This window comes from Scleropages formosus, chromosome 7, assembly GCF_900964775.1.
Source record: "Scleropages formosus chromosome 7, fSclFor1.1, whole genome shotgun sequence".
In the NCBI taxonomy this organism is placed as follows: domain Eukaryota; kingdom Metazoa; phylum Chordata; class Actinopteri; order Osteoglossiformes; family Osteoglossidae; genus Scleropages; species Scleropages formosus.
This window is the reverse complement of record NC_041812.1, coordinates 10,402,557-10,429,565: the sequence shown is the minus strand read 5'-3', so window position 1 is coordinate 10,429,565 and position 27,009 is coordinate 10,402,557. Positions and strand designations below refer to the sequence as shown.

At 47.7% G+C, this 27,009-nt stretch overlaps 1 protein-coding gene across 4 annotated transcripts in view; it reads left to right on the top strand.

Annotated features, from left to right (window-relative positions):
• Positions 1–9,219: 9,219 nt before the first annotated feature.
• LOC108937578 (zinc finger E-box-binding homeobox 1-like) overlaps positions 9,220–27,009 on the top strand; it is a 38,216-nt gene continuing 20,426 nt past the window's right edge. For 3 of the 4 annotated variants that reach the window (XM_029253341.1, XM_029253340.1, XM_029253338.1), the window contains exon 1: positions 9,220–9,324. In XM_029253341.1, the coding sequence (XP_029109174.1) occupies positions 9,267–9,324 (58 nt within the window). In that variant the 5' untranslated portion in view covers positions 9,220–9,266. Of the gene's footprint in view, positions 9,325–11,238; positions 11,462–27,009 lie in introns of those variants that run through there. The other variant, XM_029253339.1, reaches the window with a different exon arrangement.

Genomic DNA, 27,009 nt, shown 5'->3' with positions numbered 1-27,009 from the left:
AGCTACATGTTTTTGTACATTATCGATATTTAATGTGGCACTGCTGAAAATAATTAATAGTATATCCTACTAACATACCCCTATGTCTGTGAAATGGTACGAGCACAGACGTTAGTTATTTTTCACTTTCCAGCCAATCAGGAATGACTAAAGTGGTCCAATCAAGTGCTGGCGTCTTTGCACGAGTTCTCCACGTGTTCCCGCGTGGCAGAGCGCGAGCTCAGTGTATCGAACGCGCTGAAACGCAGGAGCGTGGCTGTTGAGGTCATTTCCGTCACACATGTTTAACTTTATTTACGTTTGTCTTAACATGTCGTTTTTCGTTTTTATGCTGTAAAGTAGATGGGGAGTAAATGAGAATTTTGCTTACTTCCAGCTCAGCTAAGCAACCCAGAGAAATGTTTTTCTACATGGAAAGTTAAGCTTTAGTAGTAGTTTATGATAAGCCAAGGGGCTTATATTTTTATATTATTAAAACAGAAATGTCCAGGACTGAAATCAGCCTTGTCAGCTATGACTACAGGTTTCTGATAGAAGTAACCATGCAGAGGCAGTGGAAAACCCCTCCAGCTCAGAATGTGAAGATGGTAAACACCACAACAAAAAAGGCCTTGCTTTTTTTCCCCTTAATGGTCACAAAGAGTTCTGCCGTCTGATTTACATTTATTCATTTTAGCAGACGCTTTTCCAAAGCGACGTACATCTCAGCAAAAGTACAATTTATGCATTACATTAAGAGAAAGAGACATGGCTGCAGACTTGAAAGTCTCAAGCAAACCTAGTTTGTTCCCCACCGCTTGCTGCACCGAGGTTCATCGTTCAAGTAGGTGCATAAAACACAGGATAGACAAATCCTGAAACCCTCCTACCATTTTTTAAAAAAAATATTATAAGATACACAAACAATCACATACAATGCCGGAGTAGCGGCTGATAAAAGGCTTTATCTGGAGATGCTCATGAAGTTACGGTACATGAACATTTACACCATGAATGAGCTGGAGAGATCTTGGGCAAAATGGGCCTTGAAAAAGTGAGTTTTCAGACCCTTCTTGAATGTAGACAGAGTTTCCGCAGTTCTGAGCGACGGGAAGGTCGTTCCACCACAACGGAGCCAGAACCGAGAACCTCCGCGCTTTACCTTGCATGCGCAGGACCATCAAGCGAGCAGAAGTAGATGAGCGAAGGGGTTTAGCTGGGGTATAGCGGTTGATCAAGACCTGTAAATAGCTGGGAGCAGTTCTATTGATGCATTTGTAGACAATAATATTATCCACATCAACTAAATATAGCTTAGCTGAATAATAATAATAATAATAATAATTAATAATAATGTCTTGAAGAGGAATGCCCTGAAATAAGCAGTAGTATCATTGTTACCTTTGGCAACATTACGGTTTGACTCGGTTTGACTCATTGCACTGGTACTTTATAATTGTCTAGCTTTGTTTAACAAAATTACCTACCGTGTGATTAAGCAGTACGGGAACTTCCTAGAAGGGGGAAACGATGCTCTCCCATGCACTCCATCCCATCAGGCTTCAGCTCTGTTGCGTTTGTAATAAGAAGAAGCCATGCTGCATTGTTTCTGCAAAAAATCATATGGATCCAGAGCATCTGAGGCCACGTCAGAGCAGGAGAGCTAGCAGTGCCCGAAAATAGTAGTTCCTTGTCAGGATGTGAAATGTTGGTACACTTTCTTGGTACAGTGAAAGGTTATCCAAATGTCCACTTGAATGCAAAGGGGTATTGTGTTGCTTATTTGAGGCTTGAATTGACATCATGTGCGGAATAATTGTGCATTACATGCTTCGACCACATTTTGAATCTGGAGCCTCTTCCCAGCTGTGGTCGCTACTCTCGTTTCCATGTTTACCTGCACCAGGAAGTGAAAGGGGAGGTGAGAAATGATCCTGGGTCGGCTGGTACGCACAGTCTTGTCGTATGAGATGGACCTCAATGACTTAGATGCTCGGCCAGTCAGATGGTCGTGTTACCTCCCGGCAGCCTTTTCCATAGCGGAGAGCAGGAACCGATATTATAAAGCTAATATTATCACAACTTCTTTTAATACAAGCAAAACAAGGCACAGTTAGTGTGGGATTCAGATGTAATAGGTGTTTAAACGTTCCCCAGGACCCCACAACCAACATTAAAGCACAAAAATAAACACACATGGCTTGAAAGCAGGAGGCCTCCTCTGTGCTAATGTGCTGGTGTCACACGGTCAATTGACTGCACCCATTATTTAGCTGACTTGTGTCGGGGGTTTGAACAACAGGGGTCTTAAATGAGCGAGCCACTGATGTGTGATGAGCAGCCGCATGGAGAGATGGACCCCTGGGTGTGCACCAGGGCACACCAGGCATTCGCTAGGCCAACACTCAAAGCTCCATGAAAGTGGAGCAAAGGAGCAGTTTGCACGTGCAGGTGTCACTTGGCCTTCAGTGGGATTTTATTTTATTTAATTTTTTTTGCAGCCTGCATTAGAGCTTCTCCATTTCCAAGGATGGCAAATGTTAAAATCTCAACATTTAGCCAGTGTCAGCAGAGGTGGAAGAAGTAAACACATATGTCTGACATTTCTGTATGAAACCTAGCGTTCTGGAAGGGTTTGTCAGGAAGTAACAGCAGTTGCACCAAATGGGTTTGTGGTGAGCAGGTCACATGGTTCACTGAGTTTATCTGCCCCAGGTGTGTGCAATCGCGAGCAGGTGATAGGTGAGTCAACAACATTGTTTCCACATCACATATCTCCCCAGCTCCTCCACACCATGAAATGCTCGCTGCAGGTTTGCTGTACGGCTCACCACTGTCCAATACCTTCACGCGTCTCTCTAGAAAATGACAGGTGGAGAGCGGACTGCCTTTCTTCAGTTGTACCTTTGCTGCCTTTGGTGATTTCACTGTGTCTCCGCTCTGATCTCAGGGAGGGACACAGCTGATACACCTGACCACCCAGGTGCTGATCTAATTGACCCTTTAGACGTGTGACTGTCACGTGTGACAGGTCACATGGTTAGTGCTCAGGGGCTTCCTGGCTGGCCTCCCAAGAGAAACCCCCCCCGCCCTTCGGGCCCCAGGTCCAAATGTTCACCGTTGATTCCAGGAAATGTACACAGAACACAAATGCGTTTACCACATGGCATAGATAATGTAAAATACACCAAATATTGTTTTTTTTTACCCACAGAAGTACTGAGCACCTAGATAATACTCACTTTCTTTTTATACTGCCTGCATGTGTTCTAGTACACAGTATGTAAAGTACAACCTTCACATGAATAAGTGATTTGGTAGATGGGATGGTTGCATATTAAATATTTATAAGGCCTGCATACATGCTATTGTATATATTTTTTTTAATTCCTTTGAATTACTCTTTTTTGGCATAATGAAAATGATCCCATTCTGAGTTATTGTGCTTTAACTTTTCTGTTTCTTAATTTTTTTTCTAAGGACATTTCATCTTTAGTCTATGCAAGCTACAGTATTTTTGTGATTCCAGTTTGTGGAGGAGATGGAGAAGCAGTAATGAAATGTTTTAGTTCAGGTGCATTAGGCATGCATCGACTCTCCTGTGCACCTTCCTTGAAGAAATCCACAAACCCTGAGCGCGCGCCGTAACTACAGCCGGTCAGCCGGCCTGCCTCCGGGGCACGGTCGTCTTCGAAAGCCTAATGAAGCTCGGCAAATATATTCCTTTAGTCGGACTTATTTTTTTTTTTGATCGTCCTTATTGGTGGAAAAGCGGAATGCAGCCTCATGGAAATATTAAACGAGCAGCAAGAATCTCGCTTGACTTCTTTTTATACTTCTGGCCTTCAGAGCAGAGGCCACAGCGTTGTATTAGTGCTGGGTTGGATGACTCTTCCACGTGTCGGGCATCTTCCAGAAACAGCTCCGCATGAAATCAGCCTTTTTTATTTTCTACAGACATTTCCAGAGAGAAACGTCTTATCCAGATGTCAGAACAAGGTGGTTTTCTTCTGTATTTAATTCTCAAAACTTCTGAAATGCACAACTGTTCGGTATTACATGATATTAACATTTATTTATTTTTGTTAAGCTCTTCTCCAAAATGGCTTGTAATGTTAAGCTACTTGCAATGATTTACCCAGTTGTACAGCAGGATAATTTTTACTGTATCGATTCAGGGTAAGAGTACTGCAGCAGGAGGTGGAATTCGAACCTGGATCCTGGATTCCTGCTGACCCTGGTGTTATGCTGCTCTCAGATAAAATGACTGTTTTGAAATTGATGAATGTGTCTGAACATGAGGGCAGATATTATCTTTTCTTTAATTTTACAATTACTTAAATGCCATACATTGCTCATAGGTGCCATAAAGTCTATTTCATGGCAAACAGAGGATAGTCAGATTTTACATAAGCTTTGCATTTCATTCTTTTTGCAGGTGATCGATTTCCACGATCACTCATCCAGCAAAGTCTTCCGTTGTCATGTCAGCAAGGTTTGCACAGGTATGGAAAAATTAAGGTAAACAATTTCTAATCAGTTACATTCCAGCAGTTCATTTCAATACCTGGATTTGTCCAGTCCTTGGTAGGAAACTGCAGTCTTGGGTGCAAAGGTGTCATCTGAAGAGGTAAATCTTTGGGACCTGTTCTGATAGTTCATATCAGCAGTCAGAGGTCTATGGTGAAGAATGAAGGTGAAGCAGGTAGGATGGCTGTGTGGAGGGGCCAGGAGGGAACCTCAAAGCCCCAAGACCCTGCAGGGTGCTTAGAAAAGAGGCCTGGAGATGGAGCTAGGCCTGCGGGCAGAATGGAGCTACTGTGTATGCAAGTCATTCTTTGGCATAATACCAAGATTTAAAACCTAATCTAAACTGGAGTTTATTCAAGTTCTGCTCCAGAAATGGAAGTGAAAATGTTATGACGAAGCGTGAACTAGGTAGAGAAGTACTGATGTAAATCTGAACCTGGCATTTTTGAAATAGTATTTATTTTTAGAATGTGTCTTGTTTTCACAGTTTATTTCAGTTAAAAGAACCAGGAGTGAACCAGGAGTGTGACAAAATCAGGCAGTCAGTGCGGTTTATTCTGTAACTGCTGCTCTGTCTGTTCCACGGTGTTAATTCAATGTGCATGAAGGTATTTGTTGGTCTTACTAAGTAATAAAATACCAGGTGACCAAAGTGCATAATGAATTACATTTACGTACCTTTAATAATTATTCATTTTTTCAGAACTGTACAACAAACTAAACAAAAGCACATCAACAACAAAGAGCTTTAGACACAGATACGGGATTATTGAAGCATAGCTTGTCTGTCTGATGCCACCGTGTTGCTGGTTGCTGAACCTGGAAGTTTACAAGGAACTCCTAATGATCCTCCACTCTTTTTCCTCAACTAAAACCACCTTCATCAACAAACTGCAGTGTGCAATTGACAAGCCACACACTCTTCTCCACCTTCTCTTCCTTACTCCCTCCTCCTCCTCCCTCACCGCTAACAATTTAAACTTGTTTTTCGGAGACAAAGTCAACTCCATCACGGACAAGTTCTCAGCATCCACCTGCCTCGATCATGCTGGACCTCTCTGAGAAGTCACGTTTTCCACGTTTAATCCCATCAGAAACTGAAATCTCCAACCTCCAGCTGTCATACAGAGCCACCACCTGCTCCCTCGATCCGATCCCTTTGTCTCTGCTACAGGACATTTCACTGCAACTTATATCTCCAGGATGATCAGCTTCTTGCTTCCCATCCTCCTTCAAGACTGCTCTTGTTTCAAGCTGTTAAAGAAACCTTCTCTGGATCCAGACTCAGTCCAGAACTACAGGCCAGCTTTTCTGAAAAACTCTGGAATGGACAGCCTGTGATTGGCTATCTGCTTTCCTCATCCAAAAAGATCTCCTCCATGGGTATCAGTCTGGATTCAAAATTGGGCATTCCACTGACACAACTCTCCTCACCCTATCAGATAATTTCCAGATGGCTACATCGGCCTCCCTCTCTTCGGTCCTCATCCTCATTAGCCTGTCTGCAGCATTTGATACTGTCAACCAGTGGATTTCATTCTCTTCTCTTGGACAGCTTGAGAGTTCTCCTGCTGAGAACTGACTATCAAGCTGGGCAACTCACTCATTTCACCTGCCTCATCGGCCAAGACCCTGGGAGGAACGATCGACTGAGGTCTGTTGCTCTTTTAACATATCGAAGCCACAACTCGGTCCTACAGATACATCCCGCATAACATGATTGGCCTTTATTTACATTTACATTTATTTACTTAGCAGATGCTTTTCTCCAAAGCGACTTCCAATGAACTCTGTGTACTGTTATCATACATAGAGATCCCCTTAGAATCCTTATCTCACAACAAACTCTACATGACTCCTGGTCCAGGCCATGGTGATATCCCACCTGGACTACTGCAACTCCCTTCTGTCTGGCCTTCTGGCCTCTGCCATCAAACATCTCCAGATGGTACAGAATGCCGCCGCACGAGTCGCGTTTGACCTGCCGAAGTGTTCCGATGTATCCTCCCTTCCTCGTCTCTCCGCGTCGGCTTCCTATGGCCACCCGGATCAAAGGCTCTGGTTGCGACCTACAAAATCAACAGATCTGCTCGCCAACATCTACAAGAGCCGATCACTCGCTACACGCCAACCAAACTGCTACGTCCTCCACCTCCGTCTGCTTGGTGGTCCCATGCACAAGGGGTCCAAAAGCACAAAGGTTCTCGGTTCCGGCTCCGACGTGATGAAATGACCTCCACCTCTTACTCAGAACTGTTGAATCTCCCCCTACGTTTAAGAGTTTCTCAAAACTGCCCTCTTTCGGACTCATTTCTCCACTGGTCTCATAAGTGCTCAATATACATGTGCATGTTTGTTATGTTTTATAGTTTTTACTAATTTGTTTAATAATGGAAAGCCTATATGCATCTATTTGTGTGATGTATACTGCTTCATATGGTGGTGTATGACAAATTGACCATACCTAAGAATCATGTCTGCATCCAAATTGCTCCTTCTGTTGATATAATTCACTTTTTTATTGAGAGATGCATGTTGCTTTGAAGAAGAGCATCCATTAAATGAAAAAATGTAAATGGCTCTGAAAGAGATGACTTTGAAATCCTTCTTGAGTGCTAGGAGGGATTCAGCAGCTCTGAAGATGAGAGGAAGTTCATTCCACCACACTATTGGACAGAACTAAGAAGAGATTTTCAAACTTGAGGATTAGGGTAGGAGAAAAATCTGAATAATATTCATAATTCCTGGAGCTGGTTTGCTGTCCCTTGATTGCTGTGGGGCCTTTTCATGTAAAAGGACAGCGACTGAGATGTTCTTCCCCCCCCGAGTGACTGACTGACTAAACAATCACATGCAGCAGATGCCCCAGCAACCTAGAAGTGGTCGTCGTCAGACTTGAGGTGTGTTGGTTGCACAGTCCGTTTTGATCTTATATGCTATCTGCTCTTTCCCCTTTTACTCCTTAGATGGGCTGAGGCCTGTGATTATGCTCCTTCCAAACAATATTTGGAAGCATCTAATGGAATGTCAACCTGTGGAGTTTTTTCAGTGCCTCTGTGTGTTCTATAAGTGCCCCATAGGCTCTCACACACGCACGCACGCACGCACACACGCACATCCCTCTTCTCTGAGAACAGCCAAGCCAATATATTCACTCATGGTCGAGTGTCTCATGATGGCTCCTGCACATACAATCTCTTCATTCATCTTCATCCATATAAAAAGTCAAGTGACAGAGAAGTTCTGGAAATGCCTAAAGACATAATGCATTTTTTTGTTTTTTTTTTTTTGTTTTATACAGCTTTTCCATCTGATTTTGTACCCTTAACCATAAATCTTTACAGATCTCAAGTGTTGTTATTTATTGTGTATTAATCTATGGAATGCTTTTCTCCAAAGTGGCTTAGCGTTTAGCTACTTACAGATGATTTACGCATTTATAAAAGCTGGGTAATTTTTTACTGTAAGTTTAGAGTAAGTACCTTGATCAAGGGTATTACAGCAGGAGGTGGGACTCACATTGCAAGGCCATGGATCTGACCCTTACACCACCTGCTGTTATTTTTCGTAGCCTTGGTGACTGTAAAACAGGTACTTACTAGCCTTTATAAATGTTTTTCATCGATATTTGGAGTGATTTTAACAATTAGAGGGCTCTGTATGAGTTGTTAGCAATATGTAGGTTATAATGAAGGTATCGATGGCCAGCATTTCACTGGTGGTTCGCTGCACTGTGGGGCTTAGTTTGAATTTCGAAACGAGAGGGAAGTAAAATGGACAAATACGGAGTCGGTGGACAAGAGGAAAAAACTGTCTTGCGTTTCCAGTCCTCCTGAAGACTTGTCGCTGTTCTTGCTGTTTTCCATCCGAACCTAAACACTTCTGTGGAACACTCATATAACTTTCATAAACAGTGTTACATTTGAAACCTGGCACCTCTCCACGTGTTCACTTTAAAAGACAGAAAGATGATCCTATGAAGAATATTCATTCATGTGTACTGCTGTTTTGTTCCGGTGCTTATTTGAATTTCTTGAATGCTTCGTCATGAGAAGGTTTTCAGTTTTACCTGCCTTGGTGAAAACTAGACATGCGTTAGTGAAAGTATCAGTATGTAACGCGTATGCGCTCGTGGACTCGTGTAAAAACGAAGTTGCTTCGTAAATCCCGCAGGAATCAGCAGTTCATACATCACATGGGACGCATTGCTGGCTGCTAAGGGTTAACGCGCTCGATCGTCATGAGTGTGTGTGTGTGTGTGTTTCCTGCTCTGCGAGGTGGGAATTTCCTTGTTTACATTTTTACTTTTTATCGCAGTGCGTCCCACCAAACATGTTCTATTACTTCTGCAGTGTGTAAACGAAACTAATTGAGTAAATGCTATTAATGAGCCACCTGTGGACGGAACGGCCCGCGCACGCGCTCCTCCCTCCGCGTGTGCGCGAGCGCTGAGGCAGCCGCGCGGATGACGACAACCAAGAGGGCGGGGGGACGAGGAGGAAGGGGGGGGGGTCCGACGTCCCAGACCGGGGAGGCAGGGAGCGCGGAAGGGGTGGGGGTGGCTAGAGGTGCAAGCGACGAGAAGGTGATGCCGTAAAGTAAGTGTCGCAAACCAGGTGCGGGAGGGGAGGAGAAGGGACGGGAGGGGAGGTGGAGTGCGGGGAGGAGGGGTGCGGCGGGGGGGGGAGGAGGAGGAGGAGGAGGGGGGGGGCAGAGGAGGTGACTCTCCTGCAGCATTTACACTCAGTGAAAGGATCATGGCGGATGGCCCCAGGTGCAAGCGCAGAAAGCAGGCGAACCCGCGCAGGAGCCACGGTGAGTAGAACGGCCGCCATCGCGCGTCTGCCCGGCGGCGGAGTGGGGGAAAAAAGAGCGCACGCCCCCCACATCCTCGCCCCGTCACTTTGGGGCCACTTGGAGTGGCTTTCGGGCGAGTTAAAGTGCACTAAAGTGTGGCGAGATCGCGCGGCGGGTGACACCCCGGACTCGGGCGGCGCACCGTTATACCTGCCTGGCCCGAGCGCGTCCCTGGACCGTTAGACGCGGCGGACCGTTAGACGCGCGGCGCGCTCGCGCTGCTCCCGGCGGATGGGCACGCTGCCTCTCTGGATGTGTCCAACTTTGCGCTCGTCTCGCTTCTTTCTGGTGCCTTTTAGCGAACTGAAACTCATCGGATCTCCAGATCAGTGCGGCAGCGCGAGCGGACGCGCTTAGTTTATTTCATTTTAAGTACTGTGTGAAATGGCTCTACCCGTCGCAGCGTGCTGTTAGATGAACACCTGTCATATATATTTATATATACACACACCGAAAAAATGTCAAGGGGATGGTCTACTTAGTTGGGGACAGTTCTCCCCGAGCACTGAGATCAAGTATGATGGACACTGTTTGCTACAAAGACTTTTAAACTTTAATTGTATGGTTTTTATTAGTTATTATGCTTCAGTCCTGCGAGTAATGGAAGGTTTTCTTCTAGACTTACACCTTCTCCTTTTTAGGTAATGTTTAGGTTGAGTGGTTATTTTTGCACCGACAGAGCCGTGCGGCAGGTAGATAAGAGGCAGCTGGTCCAGTTTGAGGAGGTTGCAGTAAAAAAAAAAAAAAAAAAAGTGAGCTGGTCCTGTCTGAAGGGGTTACGGTACAAAAGTGACAGCTGGTTCTGTTTGAAGGGGTTACTGTAAAAAAGTGACAGCTGGTCCAGCTTGAGGGAGTTGCAATAAAAAAAGTGACAGCTGGTCCAGTATAGCAAAAAAAAAAAATGTCAGCTGGGTTCGTTTGGAGAGGTTCTTGTAAAAAAGTGACAGCTCGTCCGGTTTGAAGTGGTTACACTTAAAATTGACTGCTGGTGCAGTTTGACATAGTTGCACTAAAATGTGACGGCATGTCCAGCTTGAAGAGGTTACAGGAAAATGAGGCAAGTGGTGATGCTGGTGTTTGTCACAGAGGTGCCTTACCTGCTGGGCACAAGTGCGCGTGTATAACCCTCCCCGGAAGACGGTACTATTTATTATAGGGACGGAGGGCGTTGTCGTTCCCTTATTGTCTGTGCGTGTGAACTGCGCGCTCCCGCCCAGCGCTATTTAAGGAGTTCTGGTCCATCTGGAGCAGATCTTTAAAAACTCATCTTTGAAACAGTTTTTGTTTTTCCTTGTTGGCGGAAAGAAGAACTGTGTGAATAAGCGCATCTGCACTTATTCCGCTCGTGTTCTGCGCTCGTTTGTCTTTTGGAAGTTCCTGCCAGTAGTTTTGCAATTTCAGATTTCAAGAAACCTGTTTCAGAACGAAGCGAAAATAGATTTGAGCTTGATCGCAGTGTAATCCAGTTGGTAAAAGTACATTTTTAACGACGTTTTGAGAGAATTACCGATTTTTGGTTTTTTTTTGGTCTTTTTTTGCAGATGCTGTAATGATGTTTAAATGATGTTTATTATGTTTTGTAGTTTTTTTCTTTTTTAAATAAATGAATAACGGTTTAATATGTTTAATGGTGGTGTGATGTGTCGCCGCGTTATTCTTGTTTTTCCCAGAATCTCTCCCATTATTCACTGTTTTCATGTCTGGGTAGAATTGTTCGCCTGTTGATCTCATCATCGGTCAGTTTTTTTTTTTTTTTTCTTTTCTTTCTTTCAAATTTAAACGGTGAAAGTGTGTTTTAGGCGTCTGCGGTTTTAATGAACACACTGAGCAGAAGGTGTTTCCTGCCGATGCTGACGAGGTGCGCGTGAGGGAGGTGCGCGCGCGTGTGTGCGGGAGGTGTGTTCCTGTTCACCTGAACGGCGAACGGCGCTCTCTCATGTGCGGGATCAGAGCGGAACCCGAGAGCCGCATCTCGAGAGGAGCTCGCGCGCGGAGCCGACCCGCTACCGAGAGCACGAGGGGACCCGGGGAGGAGGCGGAGGAGGAGGGAGAGGAAGAGGAGCCGCGCGGCTGCAGCAAATGGCAACGTGCGCAGGTAGAGGGAGAAGATGGAGATGATCATGATGATGGGCATGATCATGGAGGTGATGGAGATGATGGAGGTGGAGCTCGGCTCCTCCCGCGTCCCGCACCTGGGCGCTGCGACGCTTTCATTTGAGAAGGGCGCCGGCCGGCTCGTTTTCTGACACGGACGGACGGAGTTTTGTTTTCATTTTTAGTAATGTGTTTTGCCGTGTGTCGGATCATGCAGTGTGTGTGTGTGTGTGTGTGTGTGTGTGCGCGCGCGTGGGGCTGGGGGGGGGGTTGCAGGAAGGTGATGGAAAATGAAAGCTGCGCGTGGAGGTGCTGCCGATGACTCGCGCTTTCCGCGTCGGTGCGGGTCCCGCGCCCCCAACCCCTCTTTGTTGTTGTCGTCGACCTCATCGCCGTTAGTATTATTATTATTTCCCTCCCCGTGCGGTGCGCACGTGCCGCGGGTGGTCGCGGGGCGATGGCGGCGCGCGGGCCGCCGTGCTGCAGTGCAGGTGGGGCCCGGGGGGGGGGGGGGGGCTCTCCTGTAGGCGTCGGGCCAGGTAAGCAAGGTGATACACCTAGGTACTGCGGAACAAGGTGTTGTCATAATACAGTGTGTTATATTATATTATGTAATAGGAGCATAATCGGATTTTTAGTACTTTCGTCTTTAATTGTGAATAAACATGAGAGCGAACACGCCGCCGCCGCCGCCGGGGACGCGTCACAAATCTCACAGCCCTTATAGTTATAACCCTAACAGCTGTCGTATTCCTCTTACTTTCTCCGTGTAATGATAGCAATTTGCACCGCGACGTTTCTCTCCTATTCAGTTTTAGTCGCTGTGCTCGAGCCATATAAGCGTTAGATTCACTTACATTTCTGTTTACTCATTTAGCAGTCGCTTAGTTTCCCCCGAAAGCGAGCTGCAGCTCATTTTTCTATGAAGGATACATTGGATTGGATTTCACGTTGCGATGAAGATGAGAACATAAGGGTAACACGCTCAGAAATAAGTCCGCTTTGGCGGTGACGCTGTGCCGGGGGGGGGGGGGGGGGGGGGGGGGGGGGGGGTGTCACGTGGTGGTGCATGAGGGGTTCAGGTGGTCCTGAGACGGAGATCACGTGACGCTGTGACGGACGGGGATGGGGGTCAGGTGGTGGTGCGACTGAGGTGGTGCCTTTGTTAGAGGGAGCCTCCTCCCGCCTGTTTACGCACATTTGTGCTCCTCATAATTTCATTCATTGTAGCACAAGGACGGCGGAGGGTCGGTGGTGGTGATGATGCCAGGGGGCTGGGAGCCAGCAGGGTTCAGGTTCAAGTCCCAGGCTGAGCCGGGCAGTGGCGTCATGTAGCAGCGCTGCGTCCGATCCTTCGCTCCATTGCAAAGACACAGTGCGGTGATCGCGGGTTCGAGTCCCTGCAGACAGGGTTGGTGCGTGCGCTGGACTGCCGCTGGGCGGTACCGGTTCAGCCCACCTGTACCCCAGAGGCCAGGTACACTTCCTGTACAAAGAGCCCCAGGAGATGCGGTAAAGGCGTTAAAATTGGTTTGCTGGATTCCTTCGTGCCGTGACAGTGTCTGGTTCCGTCCCGTCCTGATCTGCATCCGTGAAAGAAAGCGAAACCTGCAGATGCGGACACCCCACCGCTCAGCCTTTCGTCCGATCAGAAATGTTTCTTATATTTAACAGCGGCTGTAGGGAGGCTGTTGAAATGGCCCGTTTGAGTGAGTTTGACCACAGGACACGGACAGGGCCCCCCCGACGCTGACCCATGGTTGTAATGGTCACTGAGGCCAGCAGGTTGGGAATGTGCGGTGAGGGTCCGTACTGCGTGGGGTCCATGCTGCTCCCCCGCATCTACAGTACGCATAATCCGGTATATAGGTCACGAATAAAGGAATAATAACCTCGACAACCGATCAGGAATAAAAGAAAAAACAATCCACGCTACATATCATGACTAAAGGGACAATAATTTACACTACACAGGGAATCAAAGAACTGACGCATTTAATATGCGAAAGTCTGGTTATCACCGAATATGGAATATTTGCATACGGTAACAAGTCTGCGATCCGTGCACTTTTTTAAGGGCTTCATTTTGAAATGAGCCACTTCCATTAGCTTTCAATAAAGTTGGCCAAACCTTCTGAGCATATTGTCCTGATTCACAACAATAAGGAAGAGCGCGTGCGGAAGGAGGAGTCGCGCTAAAAAAGGGAAGCCGTCATTTATCAGCATGTTTCTGAGCAAGTTCCTTTGGCGGGGGAGAGGAAAAGAGCCCTTCCCCCTCCCGTCCTCGCTCATCCTGCTACCACGCGAGGTCCTCAGCCCCCGTCGGCTCACCTTTGACCCCGGTGGCCTCGCTCGCCGGTGCCCCCGGCGGGCGATTTCGCTTCCTCCCGTCTTTGCGATTCTTGCTCCGCGTGTATTTGCCGCCTCGCTGGGGTTCGCGCCGACATCCCTTTTAAGGAGGCGGCATCTGACACACACACACACGCGCGCACGCACACAAAAAACGGCAGCGGAGGTGGGTCTCAATCGTGGAGCCCACTTTCAAACATCACCGGTGGATGGGGGAGGGGCCACTTTCAATATGGCTGCTCTTTTCTGCAACATTTTGCATGACAACATGGCCTTGATTTGCATAAATTGGAAACGCACCCTTCCTTCGACTTGCTGAATTTCTGTACAGGTATACGTTACGACTGCTGATATTATGCAAAAAAAAAAAAAAAACCAACTTGAACTTGAATGGAAATGAAACGTGTGCCCCCGCTCTCCCCTCCGCTTTTTATGCAGCAGTTGTAGATGTTTACGTTCACATGACCTTTTCTCCGTTTAGCATGCGCGCCGCGTCGAGCAACAGCTGTGTCGGAAGGTGGGAATGAAAATAGCTGTAGGTACGCAGCAGGACGCGTGAATGTGGCGCGGCGCCGCCTCTTCCCCGAACGCCGTCTCGGACGGAACGAGGCTTTTTCGGGACGGATGAGGGAAGTCGGTTTCGCACGCTTTCTGGCGCGTCCCCGGATGCGCTTCGCCCGGGCCGGGTCGGGCCGGGCCGCTCCGAATGCCTGAACGACTGTTGCGGAGGGGGGGGGAGAGACGCTGTAGAATGGGCGAGCGGGGCGGGCTACCGCTTTCCCTCTACCTCTGACAGCAGTGAATAGGGGGCTCTCCTTTCGGTCTGCTATTGGGAGCATCCCCACCGCCAACACACACACACACACACACACACGGTCCCTCTGCGAAGGCCCCCGGGCTCCGAGCCACGGGGTTCGCCGACAGTTGATCGAATCTCATTTCTACGCGCCCGACTTTTCGCCGACGGCTGACGCTCTGGCCTTTCCAACTGGACGCGTTCTAGGTGTTGGCTGTCAGCTGAGCGGCGGCGTTTCTTTTGCAACCGAAAATCAGCCCGTCGCAATATTTCATAATCGCTCACCGGCGCCACCTGTAGGGGACACTTTAGACTGCGGCACCAGTTAGCTTCTTGGGGTAAAAGCACAGTAATTTACCTCTCGTGTCTGTGATCTGGAACCAGTTCCACCCCTCGGGACGGTGCGTCTTGTTAGGTTTTACTCCTTTCTTAAGCCTAATACCACAACAAAATCCGTTGGAAGACCTTAAAAGGCATTTCTGCACAAATTTTGCAATAACACGGGTTCCGACAAACGACATCTATTAATACCACTCGACACACCTGTGTTAACACAGTTACTAACAGACACTGAAACCTCAAAATTAACATAACTCGCCTCACATTAATCAACATTTTGAACATAAGGTATCTTAAGAATCTTAACGCAGCGATAAATTCCGACGGCAACTCTACACTGCGATGCCGATTAATATCCAAATGAGCAATAATTAAAATGTGTGGGCAGATTAATTACGAATTGAAAAACAGGTAAACCCCGCTGGATGAATATTGTTCCTTATTCAGTGTTGCCTCCGTGTCGGTGGCTTTCCAGTAAATGCTCTGATTTCCAGAACTTTCTGCTTCTCTTATGAGTCTGGACAGTGGTGGAGGGCATGAGGGTGTTGCCCGAACCCGAACCCCCCGTGCTTTGTGTGTCGGTTTCCGCAAAGCTGCCACGTGCTCAGGGTAGCAGTATGTTGTGCTGTGATGTTATGTATTATTTGTTTTATTTTTCTTAGGGGTTGTTAAAGGCAGTGATGCGGCTTTCATAATTAGCTGTTCTGAGATGAGTGTTTTATTGGCCATGCTGTACATGGCGTGTTGCAGCGTGCGACAACCGACTGTGTTCTCATGTGGTCACATGTTTGGGTTTTTGCTTATTTTGAATATTGAACTTGAAGTATAAAGGTTTTTAATGTGAGAATGGGGTGTATGTCTGAGTTGTGATTTTAACGTGAGTTATGTGGGCGGCTGGTGCGCTTTAGAATTATTCGCAAAGGTATATTTCATTTTGCTTGCGATAGTTTTTTAAAATGTGTATTTTGTGGAATGTGGAATTGTTGCTCAGACCGGTAGTATTAATGTGAGGGATGTGTTTTTAGAACCTGTATCGTAGTTTGGGCTCGTGCGGATTCAAATTGTGGATCTGAAGTTTGTGTTTTATGTGATTATATTTTTGAATTTGTGGTGTGCACAAATATTCGATTTTATTGTTGCAGGAAAAATAGTTCTGCGAGGTGTTGTGGGCAGAAACACTTCTTCAGTAATAATTCTCATCCCTGAGCACCTGAATGACACACGAGAAGTGGTTCCACATGAGCGACACCATTCTGTAAGAACTCTTTTGCATTTATAACACTTTTCTCCAAAGAAACTAACAATGTTAGTTTTCTGCACTGAGCTATTTATACTTATTTCCACATTTATACAGCAGAGTTATTTTTACTGTATTCATTTGGGGTGCATACCTTGATCAAGGGAATTACAGCAGGAGGTGGGATTCAAACCCATTACCTTCAGCTACAGGGTGACATGTTGTAAGCAGAGTAGTTGAGTGCACCACAAGCCCCCAGACCCCTTAGGTCTTCTTCCTTATTGTGGCCCCTTAAACCCCCCCCCCCCTTTATATTTATTCATTTATCTGGTGCTTTTCTCCCAAGCAACTTACACTGTTAAGTTACCTACAATTATTTACCCATTCATACAGCTGGGTGATTTTACTGGAGCAATTTAGGGTAAACACCTTGCTCAACTACAGCTGGGATTTGAGCCTGCAACCTTTGGGTCTAAGAGCAGCACCTCTAACCTCTACACTATGAGCTGCTCCTGATATGAAAACACTGCGTGCTTTGCTCTTCCTCTCTTTACCTTTAAGGATTTGTTTTGCCCACATGACGCTGCCAACTGTGCGACGTGCCGCCCCTTATCCGCCATCTAACACAGCGTCTGTCAGCGGCAGGAATCGCGGTGAAAAAAGATGCTTTACCTTAATCTGACCCCCCACGGATTGAGAGGGGTCAAACCATGTTGCCCACAAAGGGTGTTTATAGTTGACACACCTGGCCTCGCTCACCTTGTCCATCGGACCACCGCCTGTTGCCAGACAGCCGCTTGGCTGTGACCGCGCTCTTAATCCGAGTGCACGCCTCGCGATTGACCACAGGTGGAACAGATTTTGTTAGTCGCCGTTTTCCTGCCCCCCCCGTGAGACCGGATAAAGGCTTGTTTCGTAACCAAACGGTGACTTTGATTTATGGGCGGAGCAGCAGGAGTCGCCTGCAGGGCCTGTGCCGTCACTGAGAACGGAGCGCGTCGATAGGACGGCGGCGCGTGGCCTCCCTTCCCGCGTGAGCCCGCTTTCCAGCCCTGGTGTGGAAATGCATCCTGACACCTGAGCAGGTAGATGCGGGAGTTGAGGACCCCTCCGTACTGCCACAAACGTCTGGGGATTTCCATTATGTCGGCTCTATTCATTGACCGCATTTTAATTTTAAATGAATGCCATAATTTTATAGTGCCGTCATATCAGATTGGATACACTAGACTACCCGCTGCCCCCACATTGCTTCTCTGTGGCTCAAGGAAACCGAAGATAACCTTAAAAACGTGTCTTTGACGAGAGCCTTTACCGCTCTGCAGGGGGCATTAAACGCAATTTGAACCAGGAAAGCTCGACCAACTTGTATGTCGGCTGCTAGGCAATGGCGATGTTTACTGAGGTGAACTCTGAAAATCAATTAGCCCATCATGTGACTGGACAATTAGTAAATTAGCTCTTAGTTTCAGTGCCAAGGACTATGACTTTTAATCCCATACAGATCAGGGGTCATTGAGGCAAAAGAGGCTTCACAGCGAGTGCTACAGATTACCTGCTCAGGTGACACAGGTGTGTTTGTTGCTCATATCCCTTAATCAGTACCAGAAAGCAGGGTGGGTCTGCTGTCAAAGCTCGGCGTGTTTGTTGTGCCTTTCCAGAACGTCACCGTTCCTGGTGCGTTACGTGCCGTCTGCAGGGCCGAGTGTTCGCGCACTACTGGCACGCCGCTCGTGACTCAGAACTGCCGATGCGGCGGTCCATTCCAAGTCCTGGACGGTCAGGGTGGCACCTTAATCGTCTTCCTTGGTGGCTTTCATCGGATGGCAGTAATGCCGTCCGTGTAAAGTAGGTAGGGATTAGAACTGACATCTTATTGGCTTCCTGCCTGAAATGATTTTCGTTTTCCTGTTCATATTTAGGTTTTGTCATAGGTGTGGAAACGCCAGCGGATTGTTATGGGCGTAGTGTAATACTGCAGTAACCATGGGACAGCCGGTGGTGTCGTGATTAGGCCCCGCACCTTGCAGTCGAAAGACCCGGGTTCGCAGCCCTGGTCCCGCTGTAGTACCCACAGTCAAGGTATTTACCCTGAGTTAATATAGTTAAAAGTGCCCTGCAGTAGAAATGGGTAAATCGATGTAAGTAGCTGAGTGCAAAGCTCACATTGTAAATTACCATTGGAGGAAAGCGTCAGAAAAGTAACGGTTCGTAACAATAATCCATCCACTCTTTATGAATAACCCCTTGTCCGGTGAAGGGTCATGGCGGTCCAGAGTCTACCCTGGAAACATGGGATATAAGACGAAGGCGCACCCCTAAAACACATGTGTTTGGGCTGTGGGAAGAAACCAGAGTACCCGGTGGAAACAAACAAGACCGCAGAGAGAACGCGTAAAGTCCACACAGACCGAGTTGGATCCGAAACCGCAGCACAGGAGATGTGAGGCACCGGCGCTACCCACAGTCCACGACGCCACCGTTGGTGATAACGTTAACGATAACCATGTTCACATCAGTCTCCGGGCGCTCGGGGGTTATATTCGATTAAATGAGCGAACATGTTCAGTGTTCCTTGGTCTGGAGAGATTATGCTCTCGTTCCCTCGGAAGAATGAAAGCGAAATTCAAACCAAGAAGTTTACTATGTCCCCCCCCCAGAAGACAGCGCTATGAACGCAGTCGTCTCAATAAGAGGTGTGCTCTTTATGTTAACGTTGCGTGGCGCTCTGTGGAGAAAGCTCGCATCGTGAAGCACGGCTGCAGACGGAACGTCTCATTTTTGGGCAGCTTTTTTTTTTTTTTTCTTCTTTCTGGCTCAACCGAAGCTTTCATCCAAAGTGGCTTATATAACGCAGTGCTGCACTCATGTATTTAGAGAAATTTTTTATGGTAGCCATTCACGCACTTTCTTCGGTGCGGTGCAACAGCAGGTCCCGTGTGAGATTTGAGGGTGCAACGTTTACACCGTTTTTACATCTATTTGTCTGACACTTTTCTCCAGATTGACCTGCATTTGCATTTATCGGACGCTTTTCTCCAAAGCGACGTTCATCTCGGCGAAAACGCAATGCGTGCATTACATTAGGAGAAAGAGAGACGTAGCTGCAGACATGTGATTAAGAAAACTTAGTTTGTTTCGTTCCAGTTTCTGCACCGATGTTCATCGCACGAGTAGGTGCATAAAACTCAGGATACACTAATCCTGATCACCGATTTAAAGTGATGTAAAATGTTATGCTACTTACAGCGATTTAGCCATTCGTACAGCAGTACGATCTTTACTGTATCAATTCAAGGTAAGTAACCTGATGAAGAGTGCTATAGCAGGAGGTGGTATTCGAACCCATATCCTCTAAATATTCCGCTGGGGAACATTCCCTCCCGGGCTGCATTTACCTAGTGACGCATTGTAAAAAGCACCATCGGTTTAACATCACTTCCTGCAGGGAGAGGGCATTTCTGCAGGGGTGTGGGGGGCCATGTGAGTAGAAAGGTTGGCTTTGAAGCCCCAGTCTTCCTAGAGGCAATGGTCAGAACTTCCATCCACGGTGCTACCGTGTCACCTAAGTTTTGGGAGGTTTGGACCGGCGGGGTGGTCTTTGTGCTGAATCTGCTGGTTTTCAGGTGTCTGTGTGTGATGGGACCTCATGACCTCCCCGACCCCCCTCAAGGCGGATGTGACACACCGGCAGGGCTCTGCATTGAAAAGGTACACTCTTTCTCACACTCATCGGGGTAAACCCTCCCTGCATTAAAGCTCAGCTACTGCTCCGTGTTGCATGTGTGACTCACAGACGAACAGGTGCGGGTGGCGTGTGCGCGCGCTCGCTCGCGTTTTCCGTATCCATTGCAAAAAACTGAAACCGTTAGACCTTTCAACTCTGTCTCTGCATGACAGGTAGAGCTATTTTGAGTACGGCGGTAAACGGTAATTCCCCACGTGGCAGAGTGCTTGCCTACCGGGGTATCGGTAGCAGTTCTCATCTCAGTTCACGTGGAGTGTGAACCTCCACGATGCCTGATCACCAAGTCATTACCATGGTTTCAAATGGAGGGGTTTTCTGCATAAATATTTCTGTATGTTCCATAGTGCTGTGATGTGTGTGTCAGTTGTGTTTGGCCTGCTGCAGCATTCCCATGGGTATCCCCTCCTCGTGTCTCTCCATTGACTTCCTGTAGCTGCCAGTATCAGGTCCAACAGTCTTGTTGAGTAATATAGACAGGATCTGCACCTCAGTACCTATAGGACCTGATTACTCACTACAGCCTTGCTGGTGTTCTTCCACCTCTTGCTGCTGCTTGATGGTCCCATTCACAAGGGGATCAAAATCAAAACTCTTGTGTGTTCTTGGTTTGCCTCCGATGTGCTGGAATAAGTTGTTTCTGTCCCTCAAAGCTGTAGAATTCCTCCCAGTATTTAAGAAAGGTCTCGTTCATCTCTTTGAGATCCATCTCTCTCCCGATCTCCCGATAGCTACCTAAATGAGTCCAACATCATCTCTCGTCATCACCTTTGTATTTGTATCAATTCCATGTGCAGCTGTAATGTGTCTTGATAAAATTCTTGGTACTGGACACATGGGCTGTGCTTCGACAGCTGCATGTCTGCATCGGTAACTCTTGATATGTTATTGTCCTATTCCCAGTTTACTATGATTTGTGCGTCCCTTTGGAGAAAAACGCCCCACAAAGGAATAAATGTCAAGGTGTAAGGCTGTTTCCATTACGTTTTGAGCGATTGTCTTACTCACCTTGCGACCGTCTTGCTTGTTCACTTTGGAAACGAAGGAAATGTGTTTATATAAATGAGATGTTTCTCCAGCAGTCTGAGGCCATATGGCCGAGGGAGGTAGGGCCAAGGAAATGGCCGAGGCAGTCACGCTTTGGTGAAGCGCTCCCTACTCGTGCAGCTGACTCCTTTTGTCTGTCAACTTGGGGCATGAGACCAGAGGTTGTGAGCACCTCTTTCCAGTCTACCCCTGTGAATGTTGCTGCTGTCCTGTGTTTGGTGCCCAGAGTGGGTCGGGAGGGACAACTACTCCCCCAGGCGGTACTACCTGTTCCAAGACCACCTTCAAACTGTCAGACGCCCTCGAAATGAAATGGCCTGGACACATTCTGGAACCTTCCCTTTCATCCTTTTATTTTTATTATTATTTTTTTTTTTTTTTTAAAAAAAAAAGAATATTTCTGCTTTTCAGTGCAGATCAAAAGGCTCAGAGTAAAATTAACCATTTGGATTTGAGGGCCTTGATTACACTGGTGGTGGTCAAGAACATTCATTGCAACCATCTAGTATGCAACCCTTTCTACTGCTTCTGAGCAGACACATCATACTCCCCGACTGGCTTTTCCATTATGGGGTTGCACATCTGCCCAAAATGTCAGAGACCAAAAGTGAGCCGAATGGCAGTTAACTAGCGAAATCCACGTATTTAGCTGCATGGTCTTATTTGTGAGGTGGAATTGAAGGACTCACCCTAAAGACTCAAGAAGGATGAAAAGAGCTTATTGTGTCAGAAGTCGAATCTGGCCGCTCATAATCCCATTTTTGGTTTTCCTTGTCTTTTTGTTGCTCAAAGAACAAAGAGGGACTCCGCCTGTTGTGAGATCGTGCTATTTGTCTCCTACAGTTTTTGACATCCCAGCAAGGGGTGGATTTCTCCATCTCGAATATATAGAGGTCCAGCCAAATGGTGACATCCGTATCTTCACCTACATAGACTGACACAACTTAAAAAGGGTTCAATCCATTCCCCGAGTGAAGGAGCCACAACTCTAACCGATGGACTAATGAGCATCGCACCTAATCAAACTCTTACATTGACTCGATAGCTTAATGCCTAATGTAGATTGTGCAAAAAAAGGGGGTCAAACAGTTCAGTGCTGCCCCCACGATGAGAGCACTCATTATAAAGCCAAACGGCTGTTGGTAGGAATGATCTCAGGTATCTCCTTGGAGCAGGTTGATTAGACCAGTCTCAGTCATAGGGGACTCACATTGGTCCATCGAGCTGTATGCTGCATGGCCCAAAGTGCAAATGAGGGGTAACGGCTGAACAAATTCCACTGGCTGTGGTGCGAGAGGATGCTCAGCAATGGCAGTGTCTGAATTTAGCCCAGTCATGGACCAGAAACCACTGGAGGAAGGAGGGCGGTGGGCTTCACTGCTGCTGACTGGAAGCTCTGCGATGCGTTCCTTGTCCACATGCTCACATCTTCCCGTACAAGAAAAAACATCAAACCTGGCCACAGTCTTGCATAATTCATACAAGTAGAGCAGCAAATGTCAGCATGAAACAGACATCACACACGTGCACCACACCCACAACGAGGAAGCGTGCTGTGAGAGCTGCAGGAGACTTGCAGCGGCCTCCCGTGATTACCCCTACCCCGCCACTCCCCCTGTCATCCCCCCCATCAACCCTCGAGAGGCTGACTTTTTATGGAGTCTCTGAAGCCTCGATGCTGCACATGCTCTTCCATCCCAGAAGTGCATATTTCTTGTGTGCTGAGCCAAACAAGCAGGATGGGACAGGGACGATCCTGTGGGGTCAGCAAGCCACTTGGGAACAGTCCTGAAAAGGGAGCAGTAGAGCGAAAGTGAGACAGACAGACACACACACATTATACACAAGAGAAAGAATAGAGGGAAGAAAGGAAAGCGGCACGCAAGCGGCTCTGCCCGCCCCGACAGCTGGCTTCTTAGGTAAATTGAATCAGCCTCTTCTTGCAGGTCAGGACCATGTCGCCCATGGCTGCAAACTCTATCAAATTGATTTTCATTTTCCATCTTTTTTTCCCCCCTTCTATTTGTTTAATGGAACAGAGGATTTAGGCCTGCAGGAACTTGGGCATTGAAGCGATGCATAAACTGTCAGAGCTGCTGTTTCTTGATGGGTCTGAATAGGTTGGGTTTATCTGAGATGGACCTTTGCTGCTTCCCGTGTGGCCAGAGTCTTCTCTTAGGGAAATGTAGCGGAGGTTTAGCAGCGAGACCCTTCAAAGTTAGAGGAAGGGTTGAGGGAGGGTGTGAGAGACATCTGTGCCTGACCACAAATTCTGGTCACAAAATGCTGCCTACCTCTGGTGTTCTGGTCAGCTAAATCACTGTCACCATTTCGAATCCACCTCATCCACTCCTCCCTGGTGATGGCGTAATTGGCTTTAAACTACCGAGGAGATCGCTCAGCCTGAACGGCCTGTCTTCAGGGGTCTTTTTTGTCCTGTGGGTGAGTATTGATTGATCCTAAGATATGAAATATGTCGCTGTCACCCTTGAGTAGCCAGTGTTCGGTCAGTGCTCAGCCCTTTTGAAGAATACAAAATAGTGGTGAATAGGGATGTACAGTCTGTGGGGTCTGTGTACCCATCTATCCTTCTGTCTGATGATGTGTCCAACATGAGGCAGATAAATGGATGGAAGGGTGAGTAGGTAGATGGATAGTTAAGTTCATGGATAGATTGGGTGGGTGGGGAGGGAGGGAGGGAGGGAGGGAGGGAGGAAGGAAGGAAGGAAGGAAGATGGGTAGAGGGACAGACGATACATGGCTAGATGGATACTTTATTGATTCTGAAGGAAATTGGACAATTAGTCATCATTTAAATGGAAAGTGGAGTGACCCTGACTTGGACGAGTGGTTAAGGGTAGTGAGTTAAATGGAAAGTGACATAGCCTGGCTTTCACTGGTAAAAATCCAACTGCTGACTGGACAGTAGCCCAATGAGCTAATTTTTCACACCTGGAAAGAACAGGTGAGGCCTCCTTGACATGCTTTTTGGGTTGGAATTATTTACTGATTGGGCCACTTTCCAGCGACCTCCTGATGAACATTTTAAAATTAAAAAATGAAATCAGCTGTGATTAGAGACCCTTCTGCTTCCTGGTTCTAAAATGTTTTTTTTTTTTTTTTGTCTGTTAAGGAAGAATACTGGTGCCAGGGGACCACATTAGTCTACCTTTTTTTTTTTTGCTTGTCATTGAGCACACAGGCAGAGGAGGAGGTGCGCATCAGGAGCAGCGAGTCAAACCGCTATGTGAGCGCTCTTGAAGACTCACTCTGCCAAAAGGGCGACAGACACATGGAGGATTGGTGTCAAATGCGGGATGCAAAGGGGACCGATGCTTTGGGTGCTGCCAAAAGTGCGCCGACGCTCACTGCTGAGCCCCTATAGTCAAGTCAGGTGCCTTAAGGTGTGGAAAGAGACAAGGGACACTTTGGGAGGAGGGAACAGGAGTGTGTGTGTTTGAAAGCGCGTATGCACGCCTTTATTCGTTTTTCTTTTCAGTGACTGTCTCTGGCACCATGTTTTCTTTCTGCTCTCTGTCCTGTGGGTGTGATGAAGGGGTGACCGCGGGAACCAGGGAAATGTCCGTGCGCGCTCAGGCGGATTACGGAGAAAGTGTGTAGCGCCCTTGATCGAGATACCTACCCTGAACTGATGCGGTAAAATTACCCCACTGAACGGTAGGTGTTTTGCCTTGGGAAGAGTAATACTTACTGTGTCAATTCAGGGTAAGAGCTATTGATCAAAGAGGTGGGATTCAAACCTGTGACACGCGAGTTCAAAGGTGGCAGCCCCATATAGCGAATGAGCTTTTTCCTCTCAATCTGGGACGGACTGGATTTTGGAGTTTGCCGCACACCCTGCTGAGAATGGGTGTGACCCCATGTTTACGTTGGACGCGCTTGCTTTTCTGGAAGCTGTTTGCCCTCTGGTTCATTTGGTCTCCAAGGAATGTTGGAGATGAAGCCATTTCGGTGACACGTCTCGCCGTCTGCGGAGCTCAGAGACGCACCGAGAACTAAAGGTCAGGTTTGATAAGGTCTCTTGTCGTGTTCCGAACCCTGGACTCCGGGCTTTCCGGACCATCCTTAAAACGCGCTGTCAAATTTACGGTGACTCACCCCATTGTGTCGGCGTCTCTCGGCAGCGCAGCCCATTTGCCCCAGTTTAGAACACAGAGGGAGGAAGGTGGACGAGACGGGGAGCTAAAACACGGTTAATGCTCTCGAGAATCTCCGCTGCACGATGACTAATGAAATGAGACGTCTGTGGAGCTAAAAAGCTCCTGTGTGAAGATGAATTTAAAAGCCCCTGACTGCCCCCGACAGCCTCTGCCTGATGTGACCCTACATACTGCTGCTGACCGCCGTCCATGATTCACGCTGTGCGAGCGGTCAGCCCTTGTCATGCCGATGGATTCTAAAAGAGCTGGACCCTCGAACCCTTCCCCTTGTGCCGGATGCTGTCTACAAGAGCGGACACGCGCCATCCTCTGTGGGTCCCGAGAATGCTGCCCTGCCCCCATCTTCCTCACTCCATCCTTCCCGAGGGCGGCGGTCATCCTCGAACCTGCTTCGCCACCGAACGCAAAACGATAGAAACGCTGAAAATGGTCAGCACACACAAACCCACACAGCGCAGTAAGTGTACGCCAATTTTACCACAAGTTCAGGGTGAGAGAATGGTAGAGCCCACTGATTTGAGAAGCGCTCTGCCAGAGTTCCAGAATGATCTCTGTGTGGGGGACACACTTCCTGGAGGCTCCCGACCGGTGGGGGAAGTGTATAATGGATCCAGTGAAGAGGAGCAGAGGGGAGGTCTTTGTTCGGTGGACAGACCTGGGTCGGGGTGACACTCCGCTGGGTCTCGAACACAGAGGCGCAACTGTCCTCCGGGGTGGCAGGTGTCCCCCATAGGAACATCTGCTCCGAGAGAAGAACCCCCCCACGTCACCTCCTTCCCTCCCCCTCCTTCTCTCTCTCTCTTGCTCTCTCTGTTTACGCTCTTTCTGTGCCCGGTGGACACGCTCCTCTTGCTCCGCTGTGACTAATCCCCTTCCTTCGCGGCCTGTCCTGCTCTTCAGGAACAGGCCGAGCTCATTAGGCGGACGCAGGAGACTTGACGAATCCTACAGGACAGCAGGTGGTGCAGTGGTTAGAGCCTTTGGATTCACAGGTTGCAGGTTCGAATCCCACCTCCTGCGGTATTACCCTTGACCATGGTCCCCTGAACTGATATGATAAAGACTATGCTGTGGTAAAAAATGGGTAAATCAGTGTAGGTAGCTTAACACTTCTTTTTAACTGCTTTGGAGAAAAATATCAGCTAAATAAATGTAACTCTCACCAGTTCCTGCTTCCAGTCTTGAGCATGTTTGCTCATGGCTTCTGGTTCTTCCATCCCCAGCAGTGACGCCCACACCACAGTAATGGAACCGCTATTGGACGGCGGTGGTTGGAAAGGTTAAAGGTTAATGTCATGAGCCGTTTGTATTTGTATTTGTGGGGTTTCCACAAACCGCCTGAAGACTCGCTCCGTTCATTTGGTCCATGAGTCATCGCAAGATGTGGTTGTCACTTTGCAGTCGTCACAGCTAAAGCATCCAAGCAAACTGTGTGTTGGTTCTACATTCACTGTAGGATGATGGCATTGTACAAAGATGGGGGGTGAACATATTGGTTCCTGTGGGGAAATCCTGTGTGTGTGTGTGTGTGTGTGTGTGTGTGTGTGGTGGGGGTTGGACCATCATGCCTCATTAGCTGAGGCTCCTCCGACCTCGCACTCACACCTGGTGCCCTGTGACCCAAATCCCCAGCAGGAGGCGGCGATGGGGATCACGCAGTCCCTGTATTCCTGTTCCACTACCCTCTAAGGGACAGTAGGGGCGTAGCGGTCAAAGCCTAAGCCTCGTCTTTTCACTCAGATGTTCCAGGTTCCGGGGCCTCCTGCTGTAATGCCCTTGATCCAAGGTACTTACGTATCCAAAGCGTGTCAAATAAAAATTTGAAAGTGCAGTAATGTACTACTCATAGTTGCAG